The sequence below is a fragment of the Castor canadensis genome, chromosome 2 (assembly GCF_047511655.1).
Source record: "Castor canadensis chromosome 2, mCasCan1.hap1v2, whole genome shotgun sequence".
NCBI lineage: Eukaryota > Metazoa > Chordata > Mammalia > Rodentia > Castoridae > Castor > Castor canadensis.
The window spans coordinates 85,997,552-86,025,133 of NC_133387.1; the positions used below are offsets into that span (position 1 = coordinate 85,997,552).

General features: G+C 33.5%; 1 protein-coding gene across 4 annotated transcripts in view; it reads right to left on the minus strand.

Annotated features, from left to right (window-relative positions):
* Window positions 1-27,582, minus strand: part of Skap2 (src kinase associated phosphoprotein 2) — a 173,559-nt gene that overhangs the window by 67,317 nt on the left and 78,660 nt on the right. For all 4 annotated transcript variants that reach the window (XM_074065174.1, XM_074065175.1, XM_074065177.1 and 1 more), the window contains 2 exons: window positions 8,530-8,607; window positions 7,480-7,563 (listed from right to left, as the gene is read on the minus strand). In XM_074065174.1, the coding sequence (XP_073921275.1) occupies window positions 7,480-7,563; window positions 8,530-8,607 (162 nt within the window). The remainder of the gene's footprint in view (window positions 1-7,479; window positions 7,564-8,529; window positions 8,608-27,582) is intronic.

Genomic DNA, 27,582 nt, shown 5'->3' on the forward strand with positions numbered 1-27,582 from the left:
ACAATCAAATTTGATGCTGGGGATTGAATTCCTATTGATAATGTTGGGCTCATAATTCTCTATTTTTAGTCTAGCTTAAAAACCGTATATCCAAATCTTCACCTGCTCATTATACATGTTTCATCTCTTGCATGTCTCACAGACACATGGAATAGAACATTTTCAGAATGGAGATCATTTCCTTATGCCCAAACTTATGATCACACACCTGTGGTACTTCTTAATGTGGCCCCATTTCAAAAAACAGCTTATCTATTAACCCCCACCAGAAAACTGAGTGCCATTCTTCTTTTCTCCCATAGCCACCTACCAAAATCCATCAGTTCTTCAATTTTTCTTACAAAGAAAATATACTTGCTTTTTTTCTTATTCATTGGTTCTCAGAAAATATGCTTAAAACATCAACCACTCTCATTTTAATATAGCAATTAAATAATTCCACATCTTTTTGCACCTTTATAAACTGTCAATCAATTGGGGATCCCTAGCAACCAAGCATTTGCTCTGTTTTTTGGCCTTAGATTGTTAGGGATGGGGCTTCTCACCATAGGGGCTGGAGGAAGATTTTCATTCAGTTCAGGCAAGTGGATGACCTAGCTTCCCTCTGAAAAGACTAACAAAAGAACCAGGAAAAGGGTCTGGAACTCACTCAGTGGCATTCACAAAACTGGTGGGAGTGCACAGTGACAACATCACATGTTCTGGCACAGTAAGGCCAAATCCAGCAGTGCGCCCCAATCAAACTCTCTATGAATGGGAGGGAAGTTCTTGCCCCTGGGGTAAGAGCTTACCCACACTCTGAGCTGGGTTGTTCAGTCTTCCTATCGGTTCTGTCTGACAGCTAACATTCTCCCAATAACATCTTCTTCAGCACAGTTAAAGTTGGTTTGTGTTGTTTGCACCAAGAATGCTAACTTGGTACAAACAGCTAGCAAATGGAAAGATACGTAATGTATTCAGCAATGTTTGATAATGTTGCTATTTATATTTAAGAAGGCCTTTTCCCCTCAGTGAACAATTCATGATATTTTGGTAAGTTCTAATAATCACTTGGAGGGAAGAGGAAAATATGCCTCTCGATACTAAACTTTATCAAAACTGATTAGTAAGTTGTACTAGGACCTCAGTTCTAGAACCTCTGCATCTCCCTCTTGTCTACTTAACTTACAGAAATACAGGTGGCCGTGCTTGAAATACACTTTATGGTGTTGTGAGTTCTACTATAAAGAGATATCAAGTAATTACTATTTTAAGTGAAAAATAATATAAGCTATACATATTTGTTAACTATGAGGTCCCAAATGGTTATGAATAATAAAACATTTACGGGTCCAAAGGGAGGCATTTTAGTTAAAATTAGAAGTTTGGCTAATATGGTCTGATAGGAAATTCTAGGCAAATTCAAAAACCTTTTTTTCCTTCCTCTCTTTAGAATAACAGTGCATTGTAAGCATAACAATCAAGTGGCTTTTGTATACAGCCATTGCTATAGTTTAGATCTGCAACAGTCCCCAAAGGCCCATGTCTTAAAGGCCCACCCATGTCACCAGCCTGTGGCAGAACCTTTAGGAGGCCGGGCCTGATAGAAGGAAGTTACTCATTGGAGGTGTGTCTTTGAAGAGGGTAATACCCCACCCAGCCAATTCCTCTTTGTTTCCCTGCCAGCGTGAGATGAGCAGCTTCCTCTGCCACAAGCTCCCACCATAACGTACTGCCTCACCATAGGCCCCAAAGCAATGGGACAACTGACCATGGGCTGAAACTTCCAAAACTGAGCCAAAATAAACCTTTTATCTTTAATGCTGGTTATCTCAGGTATTTTATTTTAGTAATGGAAAGCTAGCTAGCACAGCCACACATTTTCTTTTATAAATACGCAAACACTTATTTTTTAATTAAATTAATTTTCAACAGATACATAAAAAATGTACGTATTTACTATGTGATGTCTGAATATAGCCACACATTTTCAATCACAGGTATGAACTTGATTTTAAAACAACGTAGTATGAAGTACTTGTGAAGGAAGAATAAATAGTAATTTTTCACAAGGGAAATTAAAGCCTTTGTTTCTACTTTTTTGGCTATTTCTAGGGTCTTCCTCTAAAATTGAAATTCAGATAATAATTAAGGTTTGTTAGACCAGCAATACAAACAACTATTAAGATAATCATTACACAAGAAATATTTTAAGATCATGTATGTATGTGTTTCCGTATATGTTTGTATATGAATATATGGCTCTGTATAGCCTCCATTAATAATTAGAGAATAAAAGATGCTGCAGCTACTTGTGTAACATGAGAATAGTTAAACAGGCCTACAATAACTGGCAGTTCTTCTATGTACTGCAGCAGGAAACAATCTCTGCCTTTGCTCAGTCTCAATCATTCTCAACTTCAGAATGCACCACATCTCCAGTCTTTCCTCCTTCAACTCTTCTTTTCACTGACAATGAGGTCTTTTCAACATCCAATCAGAGCTTGTCATGCTATTTGCTTACCTTCAGTGCTTGGAAAACATTATCTGTCCCTTTGACAGGAAAGTCCAAACTCCTGCCTAGGGCAGGTCAACCTTCATGATTTAACCCAATCTCTTCTGGCTCAGCAGCCCTCACTTACCCACTGCCCCAATGAGCTGGCTGTATACACCATACTGTTTTATAGGCTCTCTGTGCTCTTAGCTCTGAGTCAGTGTATTATAATGCTTTGCAATAATGGCACATGACACATAGATGCTTAAAGAATATCTATAGGTATAGATGTCACTACAATTATATATCTAAATATATACGTGTATTTATCTATAAACACATATAGCTATAGCAACAGCTATATATCTACATAAGTAGATATGTAATATGGCAGTGTGGTGTGATTTAAAATATATGTAACTTCAATCCATATATTCATTCAATCTGTGTAGATATATATTAAATCAAACACTGTCCTGCTTTATTACAAAACAATAACATTCATGGTCATCAGACCCTTAGCAAGACTAATTTTGTATCTATTTCTCCCTGTTGAAGAAATCCCATTAACAAACACACGTACATCTTAATTTCCCTATACTGTTACAAGATCTCTTAACTAAATAAAGGCAGAAAATAAAGACTTATTTTTACTTAAGGCTTACTGTGATAAGCTTAAAGGTTAACATTTGCAGATTGAAGACCCAACGTCTATAAAACTGTAATCATTTCTGATAAAAGGGAGAATTAATGGTTCCTACATCTTAAGGATAGTATTATCCTTCACATACTAAATGAAAACAAACTTGCAATACAATTCTTAAACATACTAGAATTCACTTGTATATTTCACATGTCATGATGACATAATTATAAAATACTGATGTCCTAACCCAGGAATAACTTTCAAACTGAACAGACATGTTCTCTTTTTTCCTATCAATGATGAAGTTGCAGGAGAAATAAGAGCAGGGAGGTCAATTTCAATGAAAAATTTTATTTTTCTGCCAAGTCCTGAAAATTTTGTTATACTGCATTGTCTGTATTAAGCCTAATTTTTGACTAGCTTTTATTATATGTTGAAAATATAATGAAAAAAATTACAACCACATGATGTAATAAATAACCTTTGACATACATTTAGGATGACTTGGTAGGACCAAGGATACTTGCAGCTGCCACTTACCAGATGGTACTGAGATACTGTTTAATTGGGAGATGAGGGTGGGGGAGAGCAGGGTAAGCCCTGAAAAAGTAGGTAGTATAAGCTGCCAATCCGACTCCTCCTCAAAAGAGGGGAAGGATAAGTTCATATCACAATGCCAATTCAAGATCATATGTAAAGGAAGCAGAAAAAGGAAAAACAAAAACAAAACCCATGAGCTTGAAACAGGTTCCTAACTGAACCATCTTTTATGGGCACCCTGGAATAGTGATAATTAATCACAAGGTTACGGGGAAAGTACAACTTTGGAGCCAGAGATCTGTATTTAATCTCTGCTCTGCCTCTCAGCAGTCCTGTGTTAAACTCTCTTGCTTCACTAGTTCACTGAACTGTGTTCAGTGTCCTCTTAAATGGTCCTACTGAACCAGGTTCTATCCATTCCAGTCCAACCTCCACAATACTATAACGATTACTTCTTAAAAACCGACTCTGACCATATAGCCCTCTGCTAAATGCTATACTTAAAATGAAAGCCTTAGTAAAGCCTTATTCTTCCTTAATCCATAGCAAAGACTTATATTCATAAGTCCTCATGACATATCATTCATGAGGGTCAAGCCTTTATGGCCTAATCACCTCCTAAAAGCCCCACCCCTTAACACCATCTCCTTAGAAATTAAATTCCAACATATAAATTTTGAGACAGAGATATTCAAACTATATCACCAGCAAACTCCTACTCATTCTTCAAGGCAAGATAAAATATCCTTTTCCCCAGGAAGTCTTCCCTAATTCCTCTAGGCATTAGCATTCCTTCTTTCATGTTCCAAAGATATTTTGTTTACTTTCTTCATTGCATTGAAATTATGTCTAGCTGACTAACCCCTATCTCTGATCCCATGGTATCCCCTCTTCCTCTCAGACACCGCACAACCCAAACTGTAAGCACCTCTAAGAATCTTTGGATCTCCAGTGTTTATCTACCAAGTGTCAACAAATGTTTACCAAGTAAAAATGTAAATAAATGAGTAATGAATGAATGAATGAATGTGTTGATGGAAATCTGAACATCTAGGATGGTGGAAATCTATGAATGAGATTCATGACCATCACAAGAAAAGGAAGGAGAGAAAGGGGACGGATGGGATTTCATAAAGTGATACTTAAGGGCCCCAAATGGCTATGAATAATAAATACAGACAATATTTATGGATACAAAGGTAAGTGTATTATATACTCTAGAGAATAGACCTACTTTTTCTAAGCCATTACTGACTTGATAGGTCAATATGTTTTTTGGCACACACAGTAAGAAAGAAATGTGAGCTAAGCATCTGTCAAACAGTAACAAAATATAGTTTAACCCAGTAAGTGGTATCAACTCCTTCTTGTACCTCTATAATTCATTTATCTAAATCCTATTAGTTGGAGGATTATAGTTCTCATATATCTAAACAGTTCTTTCCAAAGTTTAGGTAATAGTTCACACATAAAAGTAAGGCTATACAACTCAGCTACCTGATTTCACAAAAGGAAATAAAATACTACTTGACACATTCTTCTGGAAAGAAAAGGTCTAGAGAAAGGAAATCAATATCACACCAAAAAACTAAGTAAAAAATGTGTAAAGGTAGAATTTTTTTCAGAGTCTCTAAAAGGAGAGATACTGAGAATTCCAAAGGAAGCAGCCTGAGGAGAAAGAACCTCTAAAGACAACCTGAAATCACGCTAGAAACAGAAGGCTTCATAGTAGTAAATAGGAAGAATTTAAGGAACTACAAGACAGATCTCCAAATACCAACAAGAAAAGGGAATATTAGAATGCGAATTTATAAAAAGCAGAAGTCTTCAGGGAGCCAATGGATCACAAAGCAGTCAAAATGAAAATCATTAAGAATGTTATCCCATGAGGTCTCAAAACATAAGAATAGGAATGGGAACTTAACTGATATACAAAAAATTCTAAGTAGAATTTCTTTTAGAATACTAGCTTCTGAAATAAATATAAACACTCCTTGGGTTTTAGGAAGATTTGCTGACCTTTGACCTTTGTTGGTGTACACTACTCAGGAATGGCAGAAATTCACTGATTCTTAGAGAAATTAGGAGAAGCCTAATTGAACCAAAGTCATAAGGATTTGAAACCTCCTTCACCTACTCTAGTGAAAAAAGAGAATTTTTTTTTGCAGAAAAGTATAATCTTGCAATTCATAATATTACCAAAAATTGTATTTCTGTGACAGAAATACAAGTTTATGATTTATGATAACCATAACTGAACTTGGACTCTAAATTTTCTGACACAGTTACCTACTTGCATAGAGCAGAAGAAAGAAGGCTGCACCAACTAATGATGGAACACAAACTAGCCAGTGAATTCTTAATTTTTAAATCCTATTAGCCAAAGGGTGAGACCAACTTCTAGCATAATGTAAGTATCTCAAATTTTTCTGAAATACAATAATCTCATCTGCATGCTTTTAGAGTAAGGAAAAATTGCAAATAATATCAAATAAAACATAAATTTCCAAACAACACTCATAATTCCATGGGAAATTTTACATTCTGTGGTACTGGGCTTTTTTGTCTTCTTATTCTCCTTAAAGTGCCCTTTCTGGAAGTGAATGTTACCTACTTCTTTATGACCCTTATTTCATAATATTCAGCTTCTGGTCTGCTTTCTCTAGAAGAAAGCAAAACTAAGAGTTTAAATTCTTTAAATTTCATTATTTTGTGACTTTATTTAGATAAGAAATGTAAAATCATGTGAACGATGACTAAAATGTTTATTAATTAATAAATGAAGCTGTAAAGTGTATCTTATTGTTTATAAATTAATACAGTGACAAAAGTAATTAGGAACCTGAACAATAAACATACTGCTTAGGTGGTAGATAAATTCCAGATCTGCCATGTACTAGCTTGGTGACTTTGAACAAAATAGCCTCTGAGCCCTCAGTTTTCCTAACAGTAAAATAAGTGGGCTGATAATAGTACTAACTTCACAGGGCTGTTGTGAGTTACATTAATATGGCTGACTTGCATAGATAGATACCAAACACTCAGACAGATAGATACCAAACATTCAGGGCTAGAATATAAAAAACTCTACATAGATGTTTGCCATTATTATTGACATCTGTAAAAGGGGTCCAGAAAGGTTTTCGTACACATTTTATGTGAAATTTAAAAAAAAAATACTTTCTTTTCCTGTCTCCAATATTCTAACATCTCTATAGTCTTTGCATTTCACAAAATTCTACAACTGTAGTCTGGATGATACATATTTCCTAAGATGAAAGGTTACATGGATAAAAAGTTAACTTATACTCTCTTTTCTAATTCAATAAAATATAATTGCATTAACTTTTAGGGCATTCTTGAATTCAAAGCATTTGTCAAGCAATGTAATAGAATTATAAAAGCGTCTTAGACCATAATTGTTAAAAATTCTTAGCTGGAGAGGGAAGAAGGAAAGGACACTAAGAGGGGGAAAGAGTACCTAAAATACACTACATGCGTATGTTCAATTCAAAGACGGCGCACAAAACCAACCAAACGCAGTATTCAAAAAAAAGGGGGAGGATGGAGGGAGGAATGGGAATATAATGGAGGGGTGAACTTACTCAAAGTACACTGTGCACGTATAAGAGATTACCACAATGAAATTCCCATATTATTAATGTATACTACTAATTCAAAATTAATTAAAAATAAATATTCTTAAATTTCTCAATTTGTCTTCAGTTTATTCTGTACCCAAAAATTAGGGAAGGAGGCAGAAAAATGATCATCAAACTCTCATGCAACAGAAGTTTATATAATTGAATATCAACACTACCTTTGTCACTTCCATAATAATAGAACACTGTTTTACTGAGGGCACACCATCGTTTCTGCCATTCAAATCCGAGAAAGCTGTGATCTGCAATAAAGCAGGGGGAAGAACAGTTTAGATAATTTACATGACATATAAATATAAGCCCATTTACTTATTGTAAAAGGAAAAGTTAGTTAATGCAAAGTCTGTTTCCTTTTAGCTCTAATTCTGTGACTAATTTGTATCTTCCATATCTTCTACTCCAAGAGAAAAATAAAACAAAATAAAAAAACCAACAAAGTCAAAGGCATAAAGTACAGCAGAGATGGCTGCCACACTTATGGGACCAACTTTCCTGAACACCAAACTTTCCTGACAGAGATAGCTTCAAAAGAGGCATCTGACTACACAGTCCTGAGGTAATTGATCTGCCATGTACTAGCTGTTATTAAAGGGAGGGGAAAGGAACTGACCTAGATTATTTCTATTATCTCCTTCAGCTTTAAAATTCAGCTAAGAAAGCTAAGAAAAGCAAACAGAATATAAATAGAAGAGCCCAGATGGGTGACCTGAGAGATAAGTAGAACAGTAGTGAAGGATTTTGTGCTTTCATTTCTCGTATCATAACACCACCTCCATATTTCATTTCCATTAAATTTTGGTGTTAAAAGAGGGAGACCATCTGGTCAACTCTTAATTATCATGACCAATGGAGAGGAACACTCGAATAAATAATAGACAATGGCAGACAAGGTCCCAGGCTTGATTTGAACCATAGCAGACCTGGTATACACCAGGTTGGGTGCAAGATAGCTTGCTGCTCAGCAGGGTGGGATAATGGTGAGCAATCCCATCCTTGAGAACACAGTCATGGCCCATCACTTTTGTAGAAGATGTAGGACACTGTTCCTGAATTATTTAAAAATAGACCAGTCTGGCAACTAAAAACCTGACCTAATATTGTGTTATTAAAATTATTTAAAGTTACATTGGTGCCACATATATCCTGCAAACATGTTTTAGCAAAGGACAAAACCACTGTTAGCTTTTTCATTAAAATCTATAGCTTACCTTTTCTGCGTTTTTCAAGATAGCCAGCCTTTAGAACAAAAGGAAGGTCCTGTGCTGCAATGGGAGGAAACTGATTTCCTGTGGAAAGTGCAGAAAAGAGTAGGTAATTCATTTCAGAAAAATCAAGTGCCAGATCTCATTAGATTCAGTGTACTTTTAATTACTAAAATTGCTTAAATCCAGACCTATTAGCTCTTTTTCAGATTAATTCCATAGACTAGTCTCTCTCCTCCTCTTGTAAATCTCAAGAGCAAAAACTATTCTGTGCTCCTATATCTTAATATATTACTGTCCCAAAATATAATAATATTCTGCAACTGAATGATCTCAAAAGGGAAATATTTCCCAATCTATATATGGACAGAATTTAGAAACTATCATGAATAAGCACAATAAATTTCTGATAGATTAGGAATTTTAAGCAAACCATATAAACTTCTTTACATTTCTATTGGATTGACTCTTCGAGAATGTCAATGCCTATTGACACTTACGTGCAAATCCTTATTCCTACCAAGTAAAACGTAAAATGATTTTCCCCAAAATCAAATGCTAAAGTTTGTTTCTCTCAGCCAAGATGCCCCACCACTGATGAATGGATTAAGAAAATGTGGTATCTATACACAATGGAATTTTATGCAGCCATGAAGAAGAACGAAATGTTATCATTCGCTGGTAAATGGATGGAATTGGAGAACATCATTCTGAGTGAGGTTAGCCTGGCCCAAAAGACCAAAAATCATATGTTCTCCCTCATATGTGTACATTAGATCAAGGGTAAACACAACAAGGGGATTGGACTTTGAGCACATGATAAAGCGAGAGCACACAAAGGAGATATGAGGATAGGTAAGACACCTAAGAAATTAGTTAGCATTTGTTGCCCTTAACGCAGAGAAACTAAAGCGGATACCTTAAAAGCAACTGAGGCCAATAGGAAAAGGGGAACAGGTACTAGAGAAAAGGTTAGATCAAAAAGAATTAACCTAGAAGGAAACACACATGCACAGGAAATTAATGTGAGTCAACTCCCTGTATAGCTATCCTTATCTCAACCAGCAAAAACCCTTGTTCCTTCCTATTATGGCTTATACTCTCTCTACAACAAAATTAGAAATAAGGGCAAAATAGTTTCTGCTGGGTATTAAAGGGGTAGGGGGGAGAGGGAGGGGGCGGAGTGGGTCGTAAGGAAGGGGGTGGGAGCAGGGGGGAGAAATGACCCAAGCCTTGTATGCACATATGAATAATAATAAATAAATAAATAAAATGGTTAAAATTCAAAATAAATAAATAAATAAAGTTTGTTTCTCTAAGTCCCTATCAAACATCCTCTCTTCCTGGTTATATTCACAGACAAATCTTACAACCAACGAGTGAGCATGCTTTAAGTTTTGCTAGAGCATTTAAGAGTCTAAAACTAGATTGATCTGCTAGAACTCTCAGAAGCAAATATTGGATCCCTACAAAAAAATCTCAAGATTAAATTAAAGTTAAGTGAATCAGAACTATATATTCATGGTCATGAGTGACAGGTTACTCAATAATTTTACAAGTGTTCACTATTTGTATAAACTTCATTATAAATACAGTAGTTACCCCCAGCATTTTACCAGAATCCTAACAAGTGAAAACATCCTATCTAATAAAAGTTTCTGTGGAACAATCTAACAGAAATAGTTTCAATTTAGCATATGATAGAAAACATGTTTGATTATAAGTTTATGACATACAAATTCATCACAGAATTTTACCAGTTTTTTTAATATCATGGCGATTACAGTACTGTAGTTATAAAATCATAGTTACTTCTATGACTTAATTTTAAAAATTAAAGTTGCAGAACTAACTTCAGTTTGCTGGTTGATCAATTTCACTCAGTAAGGACTAATCAATATAATTAAAATATATTTAAAATATAGCATTGATTTTTAAATTTTATATAAAATTTTAGGGAAGGCTAATATATTTGAATAGCTATTCAATAAATGTACTCATTTTTTCAGAAAAAAACTTGATCATATAAAGATATAAATATTTACTATAATATTTTTGTCCATGAAATAATAATCACATACAGAAATCTTATCTATGTGAACAAGTCCTAGTCAACCATTAAACTAGCAAGGGTAATTGTGGTATGATTCAGTCATTGAGGAGTAGTCTCACAATCTTTGTAGTTCCATTAGGTAAAATAATTTATCTTAACATACAGAGCATATGCTCTCTAAATCTTGAGAAGAAAATAAATTGTTATGAAGAGAAATTAATAACTTTAGCATAGCTTTCAAACTTAAAAAAGTTACTGATCAAAAAAGGAAGAGAGGGAAAAGAAAGGAAGGGGAAGCAGGGGAGAAGGGGAAAAGAAAGAAGGAAATCAGAACTTATAGGGTGAAAATATATATATAACCTGAGCTTCTTGCTTTAAGAAAAATAGTGATTAAATTTCCACCTGATGGATCACAATAAAATTTTATGTATAAGTAAATTATTCTCAATTCTAAATTCATGTTTCTAATGTAAAATATTTTATTTCACTTCTAGAGTGAGAATAAGCAAGTTTTAAACTGAAATTTCAATTTTCTAAACCATTATTACTGTATGTCTAGTACCCCTGTGTGCTGTTTCATAGCTATGTGAATTTTTTTAAATGAAAGTGCATCAATATAATCTCTTAAAATACTTTATTTTTTAAGTCCTCAGAAGAGTCATTTGGTTTATAAAGCACCATAAATATAATAAATAACATACTTTTTAAGAATAGAAAGTGGTTATAAGATATAAAATTTGTTGTAAGATATAAAAAATAATAAGTTCCTTTTTAAAAACATGATTCTCACATCATTTAGTCCCTATACACCATACCTACAATGATCAATAGTATGTTACCAAAGAATTAAGATTCTACAAATGTGGATATAATAATGCATCATGAAAAAGAAATTAAGGCTAGCACAAATCTACCTAGCAGGCACCAACAAAGAGCTGACAAACATTTACCAAACACCTCAGTTATATTTTCTAACTATAAGAAACTATGCAAAAACACTCAACATTCCAGTGAATTCACAATTATATGATTAGATCTGTTGCACTATCAAAATTCACACCTTTGTCTTAAAAGTTCTGATCCAACCCTTACCCTTTAGCATATAGTAGGCATTCAATACATGTTAATTTTTAATTATCTTAACTATTATGTATTAGCATAACTGTAACTATTAGTTGAATGACTGCTAATGCAAATGTAAGAGTATGCTACCTACAGAATGTTCATCAAAAAAAAAAAAAAAAGCACAATTTGATAACTGCAAAAGTTAACCATTTTAACTCTGGAATTAATAGGTATAGGCAAGAACTTTCTCAATGGAACCCCAGCAGCACAGCAACTAAGAGATAGCATAGATAAATGGTACTTCATAAAACTAAAAAGCTTCTGTTCATCAAAAGAAATGGTCTCTAAACTGAAGAGACCACCCACAGAATGAGAGAAAATATTTGCCAGCTACACATCAGACACAGGACTGATAACCAGAATATATAGGGAACTTTAAAAACTAAATTCTCCCAAAATTAATGAACCAATAAAGAAACAGGCACGTGAACTAAACAGAACTTTCTCAAAAGAAGAAATTCAGATGGCCAAAAAAACACATGAAAAAATGCTCACCATCCCTAGCAATAAAGGAAATAAAATTAAAATCACACTAAGATTCCACCTCACCCCTGTTAAAATAACCATCATTAGCAACACTACTAACAACAGGTGTTGGGGAGGATTGGGGGGAGGGAAGGAACCCTCTTACACTGTTGGTGGGAATGTAAACTAGTACAACCACTCTGGAAAAAAATTTGGAGGCTACTTAAAAAGCTAAACATTGATCTACCATATGATCCAGCAATACCACTCTTGGGGATATACCCAAAAGAATGTGACACAGGTTACTCCAGAGGCACTTGCACACCCATGTTTATTGCGGCACTATTCACAATAGCCAACTTATGGAAACAGCCAAGATGCCCCACCACTGATGAATGGATTAAGAAACTGTGGTATTTATACACAATGGAATTTTATGCAGCCATGAAGAAGAATGAAATGTTATCATTCGCAGGTAAATGGATGGAATTGGAGAACATTATTCTGAGTGAGGTTAGCCTGGCCCAAAAGACCAAAAATCGTATGTTCTCCCTCATATGTGGACATTAGACCAAGGGCAAACACAACAGGGTAATTGGACTTTGATCACATGATAAAGCAAGAGCACACAAGGCAGTTATAAGGATAGGTAAGACACCCAAAAAAATAGATAGCATTTGTTGCCCTCACACAGAGAAACTAAAGCAGATACTTTAAAGCAACTGAGACCAATAGGAGAAGGGGACCAGAAACTAGAGAAAAGGTTAGTTCGAGAAGAATTAACTTAGAAGATAACACACATGTACAGGAAACCAATGCGAGTCAACTCCCTGTATAGCTATCCTTATCTCAACTAGCAAAAACCCTTGGTCCTTCCTATTATTGCTTATACTCTCTCTTCAACAAAATTAGAGATAAGGGCAGAATAGGTTTTTTTCTGCCTGATAGTGAGGGGTAAAGGGGGGTTAAGGAGGGGGAGGGGGGAAGGGGGTAGAAATGACCCAAACATTGTATGCACATATGAATAAAATAAAAAATTTTTTTAAAAAGTTAACCATTTTATTTATTTTCAAATCAGCTAATAGATTTCCTTTTGATAAAGTGAAAGCAGTTAATGAAGAAATTATATACTGATGAAGGGCAAAGAAAAAATTAACTTGTATTCTAGGCCAATCTATACTGCAGAAAATTACTGCATGGGTTTGCTAAGTAGCCATAAATTTTCAGTACCCTGAGGAAAGAAGGAAGACTAGTTTTGTTTCATACAATGAGCATGTATTTACATGACAGTCTCACTTTTCTAAAGTAGTTCAAAATATCAGATGTTAGAACTAACACCCTGCAAAAGTAATTAAGCAAGGGATGTGTCTCCTTCCGACTTTGGGATAAGGAGTGAAAAAACCTTCAAATCCAGTGAGTAACTGATAATGGAACAAACTTGCTGGAGGAGCAGATCACTGCTTTTCAGTACTACGTCCGTGGTACCTTCAACATGATCTACCTGTTGAATCTATTTCAGGAATGGGGGGATAAGGAAATAAAGGAGAATGGTGGAGGGGATAAATTCAAGTATGATATATTTCATATATTATAAGAGCATTTGTAAACATCACATGTACCCCTGCCCAGCACAAAAAAAAAATTTTTTTAAACCCATCCTGGATCATTGCAATTTTTAAATGAAAGATAGTTGTAGAACTAACCTTTTACTCAGTTTTTTTTCTACCTGCTTTGTTATTCATGTGTAAATAGGTATCAAAGGATGTGAGTGACTCAGATTTTCAAAACAGACATCTGTTTTTCATTATTTTTACTGTTTTAATTTTTTGATAAGCAGCTCTGGTAACCAACTTAAAAGACAGACTTCTGAGGAATTTAAAACCTTATTGCTACTACTTTATCATTATAGGTTTTTATTACATTATGGACTTCACTGCATTGAGATGTGCACACTTTTATGATTGTTTAATCTAGACTGTATAAAATTCCCTTTTAGGTTTTTACTGGCTTCAATTTTTTTCCCCTTTATTAATTGGCATTTATAAAGACTTCAACATGAATACTTTCAAATAATATAACTTTCTCACCACTAAAAATCCCTCTTCACTTAAGATGTTTAACAGTATAGCAGATACCCAGAAGTTTAGCTTTATACTGATACTGACTTTAAAATCCACAGTATGAGTTTAAAGCCTATGATGTAATCCCAGTTCTACAAATATGTAACCTTAAACAGGTCAGTTGGTCTCTCTAGGACTCATTTTCCACATCTAAAACATGAAAAACTTAGGTTAATTCAACTCTAAGATTCTCTCAGTTCTAGGACTCCATGTAATTTATTGACACCAATATTATTCTTATGCTTTAACAAATGCCTCAGTCCAAAATGGATTCAGCTTTCAATATCAATGCGGAAACATTTTCTGTAGAGTAATTGGTAACTTCTTTTATCTAGCATAGAACTGTTTTGTGTCATTTCAAAGGTTTAATTTCTACCTGGAATCTTGCCGGGCATGTCTATTAAAGACAATAAATGTAAAGTCAGGTGCCGGGGGCTCATGCCTATAATCCTAGATACTCAGGAGGCAGAGATCAGGAGAACCGCAGTTTGAAGCCAGCCTGGGGAAATAGTTCACAAGACCCTATCTCAAAAAAACCCCTTCACAAAAAAATAGGTCTGGTGGGGTGGCTCAAGATAAAGGCCCTGAGTTCAAGCCCCAGTACTAAAAAAAAAAAAAAAAAAGAAAAGAAATGTATAAATTAAATATTTTTCATACTCTAATAATTCTGTCCTCTACAGGGGAAATTTAGAATTTCAAATACTTCTATCAATTTTTAGTGGCAAAAGAGAGCTATTCCATATTTAATAGGCATATCAAACAATAACCTTTAAGAAAACAGTAACTGTAGTAACTCTGAGAGATAATTAATGGTGTTGCTTTTGCACAGTCCCTTTGTAGAGCTTGTTTTCTCACCACTATTTCTTTCTTCAGGAGCGATTAACCAGTTAGAATAGTAGTACTGGTCATCATTAAGGCTACCATGATATCTCCTTTAAAAAAAGGTTAACGCCATGCTTAGACACAAAGAGGGGCAACTTCCAATTAGCAGAACCACAGTATCCTCAGGAGGGTTAAGCCTCCAGACAAGGCTGTAAAGACTGAGATAGCAGCCTATGTGATGACCCTGGGCAAAAGCAGAGGTTGAAATCACAGGTTTACCATCTGTTAGTCTCCTCCCTTCTCTGTGAAATGGCAGTCACTTTGAAAGCTACAGAACAAAAACTTGAATCATTAGGATGATTCAAGTTTGCCTTGATTACTCTACTTCATGAAAGGGAAATTCCAATAGCCTCATGAGAATTCCAATATGTCTGCAATCAGTCTATCTGGAACCAAAAAAGACACCAATAGCTATCAATACTATAGCTATAAGCATGTAAAAATGTTCATAACTATGTCCTAAAAGAGTCAGCATTTGTTCAGAGTCCAGATAAAAACTTCTATTATATATCAAATAGTTGGTTGCTTATTCATTTGTGACTGGTACTAATTTTCATGGAAATATACCAAAAAACATATAATTTAAATGGCAGGAGTCCAGAATGATTAGGAAAAAATCTGAAATAAAATGCGTTCATCAATATGCAATAAAATAGTAGTCAAAAGTAATGGATTGCTCAAACCCCAATCTCACAAAAAAAGGAAAAAAAAAAGTCATGGACCAAAACTGTATGAATTGTGTTAACCATAGAATTCCACTGTCCTTCTCCATTCACTTAAAACTGCTGTGTTTACTTTAGAGTGTGCTAACGTGTGTGACCACAACTTCAACTATCTTACTACATTACATATTTAAAGATTGCTTTTCAGACAAATCTTTACATGAGACATGCCTCTCTCTCTCTCATAATTAGATTTAAGATTTCTGGTTCTTTAGTCTAATGACAGACCATTGGGTATCATCTTTTATAATGTATTAAACTTGTTCCTTATAGAATTTAAAAATATATTTTTATCTAAAAATTCCAGAGTTATTAATTGGTGGGGAATTCAGCAAAAATCACTCAAATATTTCCAGGGATGATAGTACATCAATATACTGAATCAATCATATGAAAATAAGACTCAATATGAGAAATTTCACTTTAGAGGTAAGACTACCGTTAGCATATTAATAAAACAGGAATCCATTTTTTCTGATTTTAATAAAAGCTACTTTTTAATAATAGATCTTTAAATTTCAGAGAAAAAATCTCAATCAAATTTTCTCTTCTACAGAACTTCTCAGCTACTTTTTATTTTCCTACACCTTAATCATATCTGCTCTGTCCAAGAAAAACAAATTGAATTCAGAAGAAGACAGCCTTTTTTAAAAGCCTGTTTGCAAAAAACACTTTGAGAAAATGAGATATTAGCTTGAAATGGAATACACATTTCTCAAGTTAAATATAATTAAAAATATATCAAAATTTGCACAGACTCTAAATATTATAAAATTCAATATGTACAATTATTAGCTGACTTTAATTTAGGGTTTATCTTTACCATAATCAAGGTGCCCCAAATCTGAGATTGCATCTTAGAACTGTGGTTAAAATACTGGCTCTTCTATTCAAATTGCAACTTAGCCACTAGTTCTGTGACTTAGCAAGTTACTTGATTTTATCAAGTTTTAGATTTAAAATCTTTGAATATAGATAATATGAGGGCATACTATGGAGAATTATTATGAGGATTTAGAAAGATGGCATTTAGTATAATCCTTTAAGAAATGCTAGTTCTTACTATTACTACTATTTTTAAATGGTAAATTTGCTACAAATCCATCATTCTACACATAAGAAAACAATAAGAAAGGTGAAAAGTTAAACCACTTAAAATAAAAACATGAAAGTTAAACACTTATTTATTTTGAAACAGGGTTTCAATATGTAGCCCAAAATGCCCTCAAACTCTTAGTCCTCTTACTTCAGCCTCCTGAATGCTAGAATTATAGGCATGTCCCATGACAACCAGCTTTTAAGTTAAATACTTTCTGACAATACAATTTTTTTCCTTTCCACCTACATATATTTAGCCCCCAAAAATCTAATGCATGTAAAATACTTGATGATGCTGTATGTAGTAACGGTTAGTATAAATGAAAAGGAACACTCAATTCATTTACTAAGTAAATTATTTACTAGTATCTATTACATGCCTGGTCCTTTTCTAAATATAATCTAAAGCAGGCAACTAGGAAATTCAACTTAATTGAAATTCTGCTGAAGGTATTTTAAAATAAAAGTCTAATAATTATAAAATTTAAAGACTAACATTAATTGGTTCTACTACTTTCTTCCTTCCCCATTCTATCTCTATATCAAACACAACCTTTATCATTGTCCCACACTACAAGCTTTAAATATCTTTTCTTAAAGTACTACCAATAACATGATTGCAGATACCAGCACGGTACAATGAAGTAGTAACTGCAACAGGTGACACTTACCAGACACTAAGCCTGACAGTGGTGTCATCTCATTTCTTTCCACACAACCCACTGTTTCAGCTCTACCCTATCAATGGAAAATCAAGGTCACACTCAGTAAGTGCATCCAGGACTCAAGTCTGTCTGCCTGGAAAGTCCAATTTCTAAAACACTATGTCTTACACTGATGCAATAAATGACTGCTACATAAAGAAGTCATATAAGACAACATTACTGAATTATTATTTTGTGGAATTAAAGTAATAAAGATTTTAAAATTAATTCCTTTACAGAAGAATATGTTTTAAAATACCAAGCATTTATAATTCAAGAATATGTTTCATCTTCTATAAGACTTTAGGTCAATTTTGCTCCATTTTGTTTTTAAAACATACACAAACATGGAACAAATTAGTACTGGGAAAACTGATACTTGTAGATAGAAAAGGAGGCCCTTTTGTATGCAGATTGCTCTAGCTAACACTTAGAAATAAGAAATGGAGGGGTGACAGAGTGGCTCAAGTGGTAGAGCACCTGCCTAGCAAGTATGAAGCCCTGAGTTCAAACCCCAGTCCACCAAAATAAAAAGAAAAGAAATTGATATAATTTAGGCTGAATTTTTAGCATCTTTCCACTCAGTTATGCTTTATTTTCATATAGGCTATAGGGCAATACATTTATTTTTGCAGCTGTTTTATGTTGTGCTTTAAGCCATAAATTTTAAAAATTATTTAAGAATATGAACAACTTTTATAATTTGTAATATTCTTCCAATTCATTTTTATTCATTTATTTTTCCTATTCTGTACACATAAAGTTTTGAGTCACTAATAACATTTCTGAAACAGGAATCTATGGAGTTATAACACCTTCTACACTATATGGTATAACAAAGCTTGTGTTTTTGTTTTTGTCTTGAAGAAAGGAAATAGGCACACCAACAATTGTTATCCTATTCTTATATCCCAAGGAACCTTACTCCTCAGGAGTGATTAAAAATAAGTGAAAAATGTGTAGTGACGTGAAATCATTTTATAACTAACTAATAATAAAATGTGAATAGCTGAATTAAGGCTCTCTCAATTCACAGTCCTACCTGATTCTTTGATTACTTAACTGGCCTTTAAATTATTAAAGCAAATACATTCCCAATCATCTTCATGGTCTGTTCATTACCAACTTCTGTTTAGGAAGATAACTCTTTAATTTTTATTCAAATCAAAAAAAAGTCATTGGCATTTCCCTTCTCTGGTCATTCAAAGTAACTATTCTAGTTTGAAGCATTGTAAGTATCTTAAAAACAAGCTAGCAAGCTGAATGCTTTTTCTACTCTCTCTTTCATATACACACAATACATCTTCTTTCCCTAGAACAAGAGGTCTTTACATAATTATAATTCTCTTTAATATAAATATGAAATTCATACAATCTTACCTATTATTATTAACTCAGTTAACATATCATCTCATCCCCCAACAAGGCATTTGTACAGATATATTTGGTAAGGAAAATTAAAAGCAAATAGGACCCAAACATTGTATGTACATGTGAATAAAATAAAAATTAAAAAAAAACAAAAAGCAAATAGGAGATATCAGTGGACAGAGGGAGAGAGAAGAATGACAAAGCAAATACCTGCAAAGAAAAGTGTTAAGGTTATAGAAGTCTGGGGAAATAGTATATGGGAATTCTATTTGTTTATCTATTTATTTGTTTATTTTTGTAGTACTGGGGCTTGAACTCAGGGTCTTATAGTTGCAGCAAGCACTCTACCACTTAAACTACACCCCCAGCCCTATATGTGAATTCTTTGTACTATTCTTGTAACTTTTCTGTAAATTACACTATTTTATTTTTTAAAAATCAAGGCAAAACTAGGAATTAGGGTAGAACACAAAACAAACTGGAACTACAAAGTCATTTATACTTACTAGGAGCAGGCCAAAATTCATTTATAAGCTTTATAACCACCAACATAAGCCAAAATGTACTCAAGTATGTGAACCATTGTCCATAACATGAATACAGGTCATTGCTTACGGAAGAATACATAACTATTCCTGGTACTGAAATGAGACAGGATTTTCTCCCACGTGTTTTCACAGTCCTCAATAACATTTTACAGTATATGAAACAAAAGTTTTATAGGTTATTTTGTCTAACATCACTCCTACTCAGCTACCAGCCTATTGCCAAAACAAAACTCAGGAACAAATTCCATAGAGAACAAAACAAGGCAGCCCAAGTATGTAACTTCCATACAACTTTCTTAAACTCAAGGACAAGGTTACAGAATGCCACACATTTTCAAACAATGCTTTTCAAATACTGTTTGCCTTGATCAAACTTTTGGTAAATAATAAATCCCAAGCAGAAGCTATGTTCCCTGCAAACTAGTACAGCTCTTTTATCTTGCTGCTATGTCAAAAGCCACTTACTTTAAATAGCAGCCACGGCAGAGGTAAAGTTAATACACTCTCACTAGTAAATTCACATTTAAATTTATGAAGTTTAATATCTTTGTGGGGACAAATGCCTGGAAGATTCCCTTAATACAAAACAAATCAGCAATTGACCTATAAACCTTTAATTCAGAGCCAGTGCAATTCTAGCCAATAAAAACTTAAGGCATATTTGTCCTTTATATGAACAAATGCACAGAACATGTTACTGAGAATTATAAAATGCTCAAGTCTACTCTTCAGCATGATGAAGTAGCTGAATTACAAAGCACTGTTATCTATAAAACAGAAACTTATTAAAGAATGTATACTACTTAATCATTCTTATTCTCTCCCTAGAGATGACCCTCTTTAAGTCTATTGAAAGTGTATTCCTTTCCTACTAAGCTTTACAATCATTAAAAAAATAAAGATTTAAGAAAAAATACACACTAAACCTTCAGTACTAGAACAGTCAATATCTAACAGTGTTTTTCTAGAAGCTGACAATAAAAGCATACCATGAGCTTAATCCTCACTGTGACTGTTAGGTTCATAGGAGAATTCTTGTGAGCATAATTTTACAGTGCAATAAGACAACTTGAAAGCCATCTGCCCAGCTCGTATAAAGGCACTACACTGGAATGCTCACATACCCAACTATTCCTCAGGTAGGCCAACCTTCATACATCTTTGCAAGTTCTCACTCCACCTGGAATGTGCTACTTCACTTTTCTCCAGGTGTCCACCTCTCAGCACTAGAATTGCTAGAAAGCCTCCAGCTCACTTACAACTCAACTCTCTGAAAAGCCCTTAGATTGTGACAATGAAAATAGCTGCAAAAAACCTGATTTCTTAAAAAGGTTACTACTGATTTTAGTGTTATTTTAAATTTTTTTCCAAGTGAAATGGATTTAAATTTATTGACCTAAGTTAAGTGCTCCTAACCTCAAAGTCTGACATTTGAAATGCTCCATAATCCAAAACTTCTTGAATGCTAAGATACCACAAGTATAACATCCCATACCTGACCTCAAAACACAGGTGCAGTAAAAATATTGTAGAAAATTACTTTTAGGCTGTGTATAGAAGGCGTTTATAAAGCATAAATAAATTTCATGTTTAGCTCTGGGTCCCATCCCCAAGGTACCTCATTATGTATAAGCAAATATTTCAAAATCTAAAAAGAAAATCAAAATCAGAAACATTTCAGGTCCCAAGCATTTACCTTTTAAGGTACTCAACCTGTATCATGGAAATAGCAAAATGATGTGGGTTTTTTTTTTCTCTATTTCAACTTAAATGCCTTCAAACTGATGTAAAAATATGCATAAAATTGTGCCAGGGTATGACTGGTATTCCAAATTCCACCTGGGAAATGAATTTTATATCTATGCCATAAACTTCTAAAATCCTGAAGTTTTAATAGATATGCTGACACAACCTTAACCATAACAGTTCTAGCAACTGCTACTAATAAATCTGTCAGTCTCTATAATGCCTATGACAAATCCATTAATATGAATGATGTACACTTCACACAGTGTACTACAGAGCAACCGCACAAGTTATGTCATCTCCATTCTGAGTAGGAAATCAGTAATCAATATTGGTAAAAGCAGTAACTAATCCTTTGTAAAATCACTCATTCAGTGATTGAAGAGTTTGCTCAATCCACACAATTAATCCCTCTTCATCTATTTGAGCCCTCTATTTATCCCAGCTCCTTACAGTGCCAGCCATAGCAGATTAATACATCTCCACATGCCAAACATGACCTGACAATTGACACAGGACACTGCTGACAGGATAAGCTCTATAAACATTGGCCTTTTAAAAAGGAAACTTGAAATTAACATTCTGAAGCCCAAAGTTTACAAACAGGCTCACCACTCTATCCCTTCCCAACTCCAGTCACCTGATTTATTGAGCTCACTCTCCTTGGGAAATGGATCCCTACTTTTGAACAAGTCTTCTGGCTGATTCTAGAATGCTTATTTATAAAGCATTGTTTCTTAACTTTAAAACAAAGCCAAATAGAAGCTTGCTAGCCAAGCTGAGACTCATATGCAGAGAACCATTTGGAGAATTCTTGGGTATGAAGTAAAAGTAACAATCTTAGCCAATGCAAATTTCCACACTGGAAGAAAAATCTCAAAAAAGAGCATCTTAATGTTTACAACAAAGTTTTGAATGGAAAAAAAAAAAAAGGACTATTTTCACACAAAAAAAACCTAACAATATTATAAATAAAGTACTCTGTGCTGACAGAAACAATATTATAGTTATAACATTAAAAAGTTTAGTTAACCCTAGCAATTAGATGATTCAACAGACCTCCTTCTTTAGGAAAATATTAAATTTTACTTAAAGGCCCAACATAAACTTCCTTAACAGAATTACTGTGATTCAGACATTCCATGCATCCTCACTTAAGGCACTTAAAGAAAAAGAAAACTCAAACCCATGTAAAATTAAGAGTAAAGAAGATACCTAGATAAAAATTATTTTCTAGTCCCAGATGTTGAATGAAATTAATTTTTTAAAAAGAAAACATAAACAACTCCTTTATATGTATATACATATATACACACACGTATATATATATGTGTATATAAATATATACGTGTGTGTATATTTATGTATGTATATATAAAAACTTTATATATATATATATATAAACTTCTAATTAGTCGTGTCTAATTTAGGTGGAATATCAACCAAGTTATAAAGTCTTGTGTTTTTTCATTCCTCCTGAGAGGATAAGGATACCCCAGAAAGGCTGAGAAGGCTTATATAAGAGGATCAAGAAAAAACATGCAATCAAAAGTCAAGTGCATATAGAATTTTAGAAGAGAAATGAGTCAATAATCAGTAGTATCCTTTGCTTCAAAAGGCCAACAAAGAGATGCTCTAGAAATGGTTTACTGAATATGTAATTAGGAGGTTATAGTAATCTTGCTAAAATATCAGGGAAGAGGTGCTGTGGACAGAAGTCACCCTATAGCAATTAAGGAATGAAATCGGACAAAGTGGAACCACTTTGGAAAAGTGGAAAAAGATAAGTGGCCTTAAAAAAAAAAAGTCAGTAGTAAAGGGGAGAGGAGGGAACAATAGCCAGAAAGGAAAGCATTTCTAGTTTACTCTCTAATTTAATATTTGTAGCAATATTCCCTATTTCATAACAAATTGCACTCTAATATAACACTTGGGTTTTCAAAATAACTAAAAGCCAATAATGCAATTTTTAAATCTAATGACTTTAATCTTATTTAGTAATAATAAATTCATATGTAATGCTAAAATGAATGATAGTAAGTTAGAATGATCACTAGCATTTGAAAATTTAGGGTGATAGCTCCAATGTAATGCAAAAGTGTCTTAGATGGTATGTTGCATGTTTTAAGAATGCAGTCTTAAATTCTAATAGCTTTTTCAGATATTAAGCAAAATAATTTGCTAGTCAGTTGAATTTTCTGTAAAAAAAGAATTATATATAACACCAAATCCTACAAGACAACTGGCTCTAATTAACCTCACTGAAGGAAGCTAATGCACAAAGTGAATGAAAAGACAGCAATACTAGTTCAATATTATAGGTGATCTGTCCATGTCGAAAATATGTAGAACATTAAGTAAGAAGTGAAGTCTGCAAGCAGCTAAAAAAAATACATTTCAAAACCCTTTGAATCATAAAAATCACTTAGAGGCTACAGTTATCAATGCTATTTCATACCATCTTGAAATAGTAGCATCCCTGGTACATTTAAATTATGATTTTTGTGAGTTGGGCACAAGCCTATAATTCTAGCTACTGAAATGCTGAGAGAGGAGAGTTCAAGGTCAGCCGGGACAATATAGTAAGACCTTGTCTCAAAAAAAATTAGGATATTGCAAAGTTCAATTTATACATAACTTTTTAAAAAAACAGATCGCTGTACAAACTATATTATTACTCATAGCAAAATCTTTTACGTATACTGTGAGTTGTCTTTGAACCTCCTAATGAAATTCCTTAAAACTCTAGACATATGATTAATGTTTTCTCTCAAATACATACATATGTAAAATGTGTGTATGTGTGTATAATGCATGCACACACATAATCCTGTCCAATATATTCTAGAGAAGCTAATGTCTAGAATAAGATGTCTAAAATAAGTCTATTTTTTAAATCACAGTGACATCCCATAAACAGCTTATGTTTTTATATGTAACTTACTTGGAAACAGTACTTCTTTTTTTTCTTTTTTTTTGGTACTGGGGTTTAAACTCAGGGTCTCACACTTGCTAGGCAGGCACTCCATCACTTCAGTACATTATTTTTAAGTAAAGATATATTAAATATTGCAGAGGAAAACAATTTATAACCTCTTTCGTACTCTTACATAAGACACCAAAGTAACAAAAATCATAAACTTGCAACCAATTTGCCAGTGTTGGATGCACAGTTAGAAAACAAAATAACACAGAAGTTCTCCCACTAACAATATATTTTAACTGAACTAACTTGCTAGTTAGGCATTAGCTTCTTTAGGATATAATACAGAAACAGTGTCATTAGCCAATTGTTCTGAAGAAAATGTTAGCTTTAATTCTGAAACCTTGATTTTTAAAAATATTTTCATTTATATTTTAATAATACCAAAGCATGTCAATAAAGATTTTTTTGTGTTTTCTGTTCATTAATAAAATCAAAATCATCAAGATTTTCCATATAAGAAAACTCTCAAAAAAAAGAAAGTAAATGGTCACATTGAAAATGATCAACACCATAAATTTCTTTGTAGACTCAGACATAAAAGACACAATCTGGAATTTCTTTATTCTAAGAAATTCCAAAAATACAAAGGCCAAAAAATCTTTTTATGAAACTCATTCCATTATTATGGCTCAGACCACCATATCACGAGGCACGTGATGTTGATCTGTCCCATCACTGAGGATAATTTTCATGATCTGTATAAGGCAGTACTGGCCACATTTCTCCATTGTCACATTACTATTTTTCACTTTATAGAAAATAAGTATCTTATAGGGAGATCCTTCAAGATTACATGAATATCCTATTCTCCCTCAAACTTTCTCCCAAAAGCTTTGACATTCATAGGTTTAGAATTCATTGATTCTTGCTTGAATTAATTATTTCCATCATGATCATAAATGGTTATGTTTGCAGCCTTTTTTTCCTTTTTCTTTTTTTCTCTTGGTGTAGGAAGTGAACCCAAGGCCTCACACATGCTAATCACACACACTACCAGTGTGTTAATGTGTTTGTAACCATTTAGCAACCAGGTATAGTACCTTACAATGTATACATCAAGAATAATTGTGCAAAGGCTGGGAGCATGGTTCGAGTAATAGAGAATGCTTGCCTAGCAAGCAGAAGGCCCTGAGTTCAAACTCCAGTACTGCCAAAAATAAATAATTAAAATTTAAAAATTAAAACATCTCTGAAAAAAGAATAATTGTGCAATAAAAATAGCAACTGCATAGTCATTCTCAATAGAAGAAAAATCAAGAATCAGAAGGTTACGCCTATTAACCTCTAAAAGTCATTACAGGTTCCTAGATGATTCAGTATTTCTAGACTTCACTTATAAAATGAGAAGCATAGGGCTGGGGGTATGGCTCAAGTGGTAGAGCGCTTGTCTAGCATTCTCTGAGTTCAATCCCCCAGTAACACAAAAAATAAGATGAGAGAGGCATAGACTGGACAATTTGTAAAACTTCTTTCCATCTCTCCTGTTCTACATTCTAAAATATGTTGGTTCTGCAAAGATGTTTTTAAAAATCTTATCTTTATCACATATGTTTTATATATGTCTAGGGTGGGGGAGAATACACTAAAACTAATAATTATACCTAAAACAGTGAAATAATTGTTTAGGCAAGGCCTACTAATAATATTTCATAGGAAATAAAACTCCTAAGTCCTCTCAAAAACCTCTTGGTAATGATTTATAACACAACAGTCATTTTATTCTGTTGTTTATACTAGATTATATAAATTTCATGTAACAAAAGCAAAGAAAGTATGGTTTCTGTAAAACATATGTTATAACTTATTAATATACCAACTTACTCCTTGGTACAGTTAGTGACAACAGTGTTTTCAGATGATAATCAGTCTGGGCCCCAAGGAGTAAAAGGTAAATAGTAAAAGGTAAATAGCCTATTCTAAGCAAAGCCTGATTTCTGAAGCTCTTCTCCCAGACTTGACAGAGAAAGCAAATCTGACCTCTTGTCAAAGTTAGTCTTGATAGTTACTAAGAAGGGAAGGAAATTAACAAGAACAATTCAAGATAAAAAATATACCTACTGGACATCTAGTGATAAGTAGGTACTGTAACTGATAGTTACTAAATCATAGTGAACATGTAATACCAGTGGACAGGTATAAAATCTAGGTTGGAGCCAGTTGTGCATATCACATTTTGTTTAGAATACAGAGGAATAGGCAAGCTGTGTGTGTAGTGAGTAGAAAACTGTACGAATACCTATGGAATATTTACATATTTATTCAAATAGAATAAATACAGGACCATCTTTATGTTTGATACTTAATATTTACTTTCTTCACCAAGAAAATGGGAATTTACTAGCTGTTTTTCAGTAAGTATACAAACTGACATGAGTATCACACATTTAGTAGATTCTGAAAATAATGATAAGAACTGTATATAAAGCAAACAAATCAGTATTTTTATATAATGTAATTTAAATTATCAAAGAAAAACATGAAGTATTTTTAGGCAAGTCATTCTTTGAATATGTAGCTACAAGATAACACCAGAAAACTAGCGAAGAGAAAGCTGTATCTGGTAACAAGCAAGTTTAGAAAGATGCAGATTCAGGCATAAGCTACTTGAGGGCAGAAATGCTCAAATCTTATTCACCATTCCCATTACCTAGAACATAATTATTCAATAAATGCATGTCGCATAAATAAAGTTTGTTAGATAAAGATGTATAGGGATCTTTCTTTATACCAAAAGCTTAATTTTACTTCTTATGTTAAATTATAATAGCATTGGTGGGCCATAAATTCAAGTTATGTCCTCAGAAGTAAATAAAATTCTCACTTAAGTCAATAAGCACTAGGTAAATATCAGAAAAACCAAACACTATTGAATTTTTTGTATAGAGCACTTTACAAAGCACTTGGCAAACATTCAAACAGCCAGTCAGAGGAAATTCCAAGTGAAACTCAATCCATGTGGGTGTTTGTTTTGTGGGAGCCACGTATTTTTAATGGCATATAACTTTAATTGGTGACAGACATAAAATATCACTTTATAGTTATACTACATGTTCATTCAGTTGTACATACAGTCTAGAATATTTAATCAATAAAATTTTCACACTACTGGGAAATTTTTTATTGTTAATATCAGTGATGTTGCATAGCATGTCTATCCAACCTATATGGTTTTATTAGATTAAATCCACTGATGGTCTTCATGATCTATTCTGTCATCTAGAAGACACATGCTTATGTGG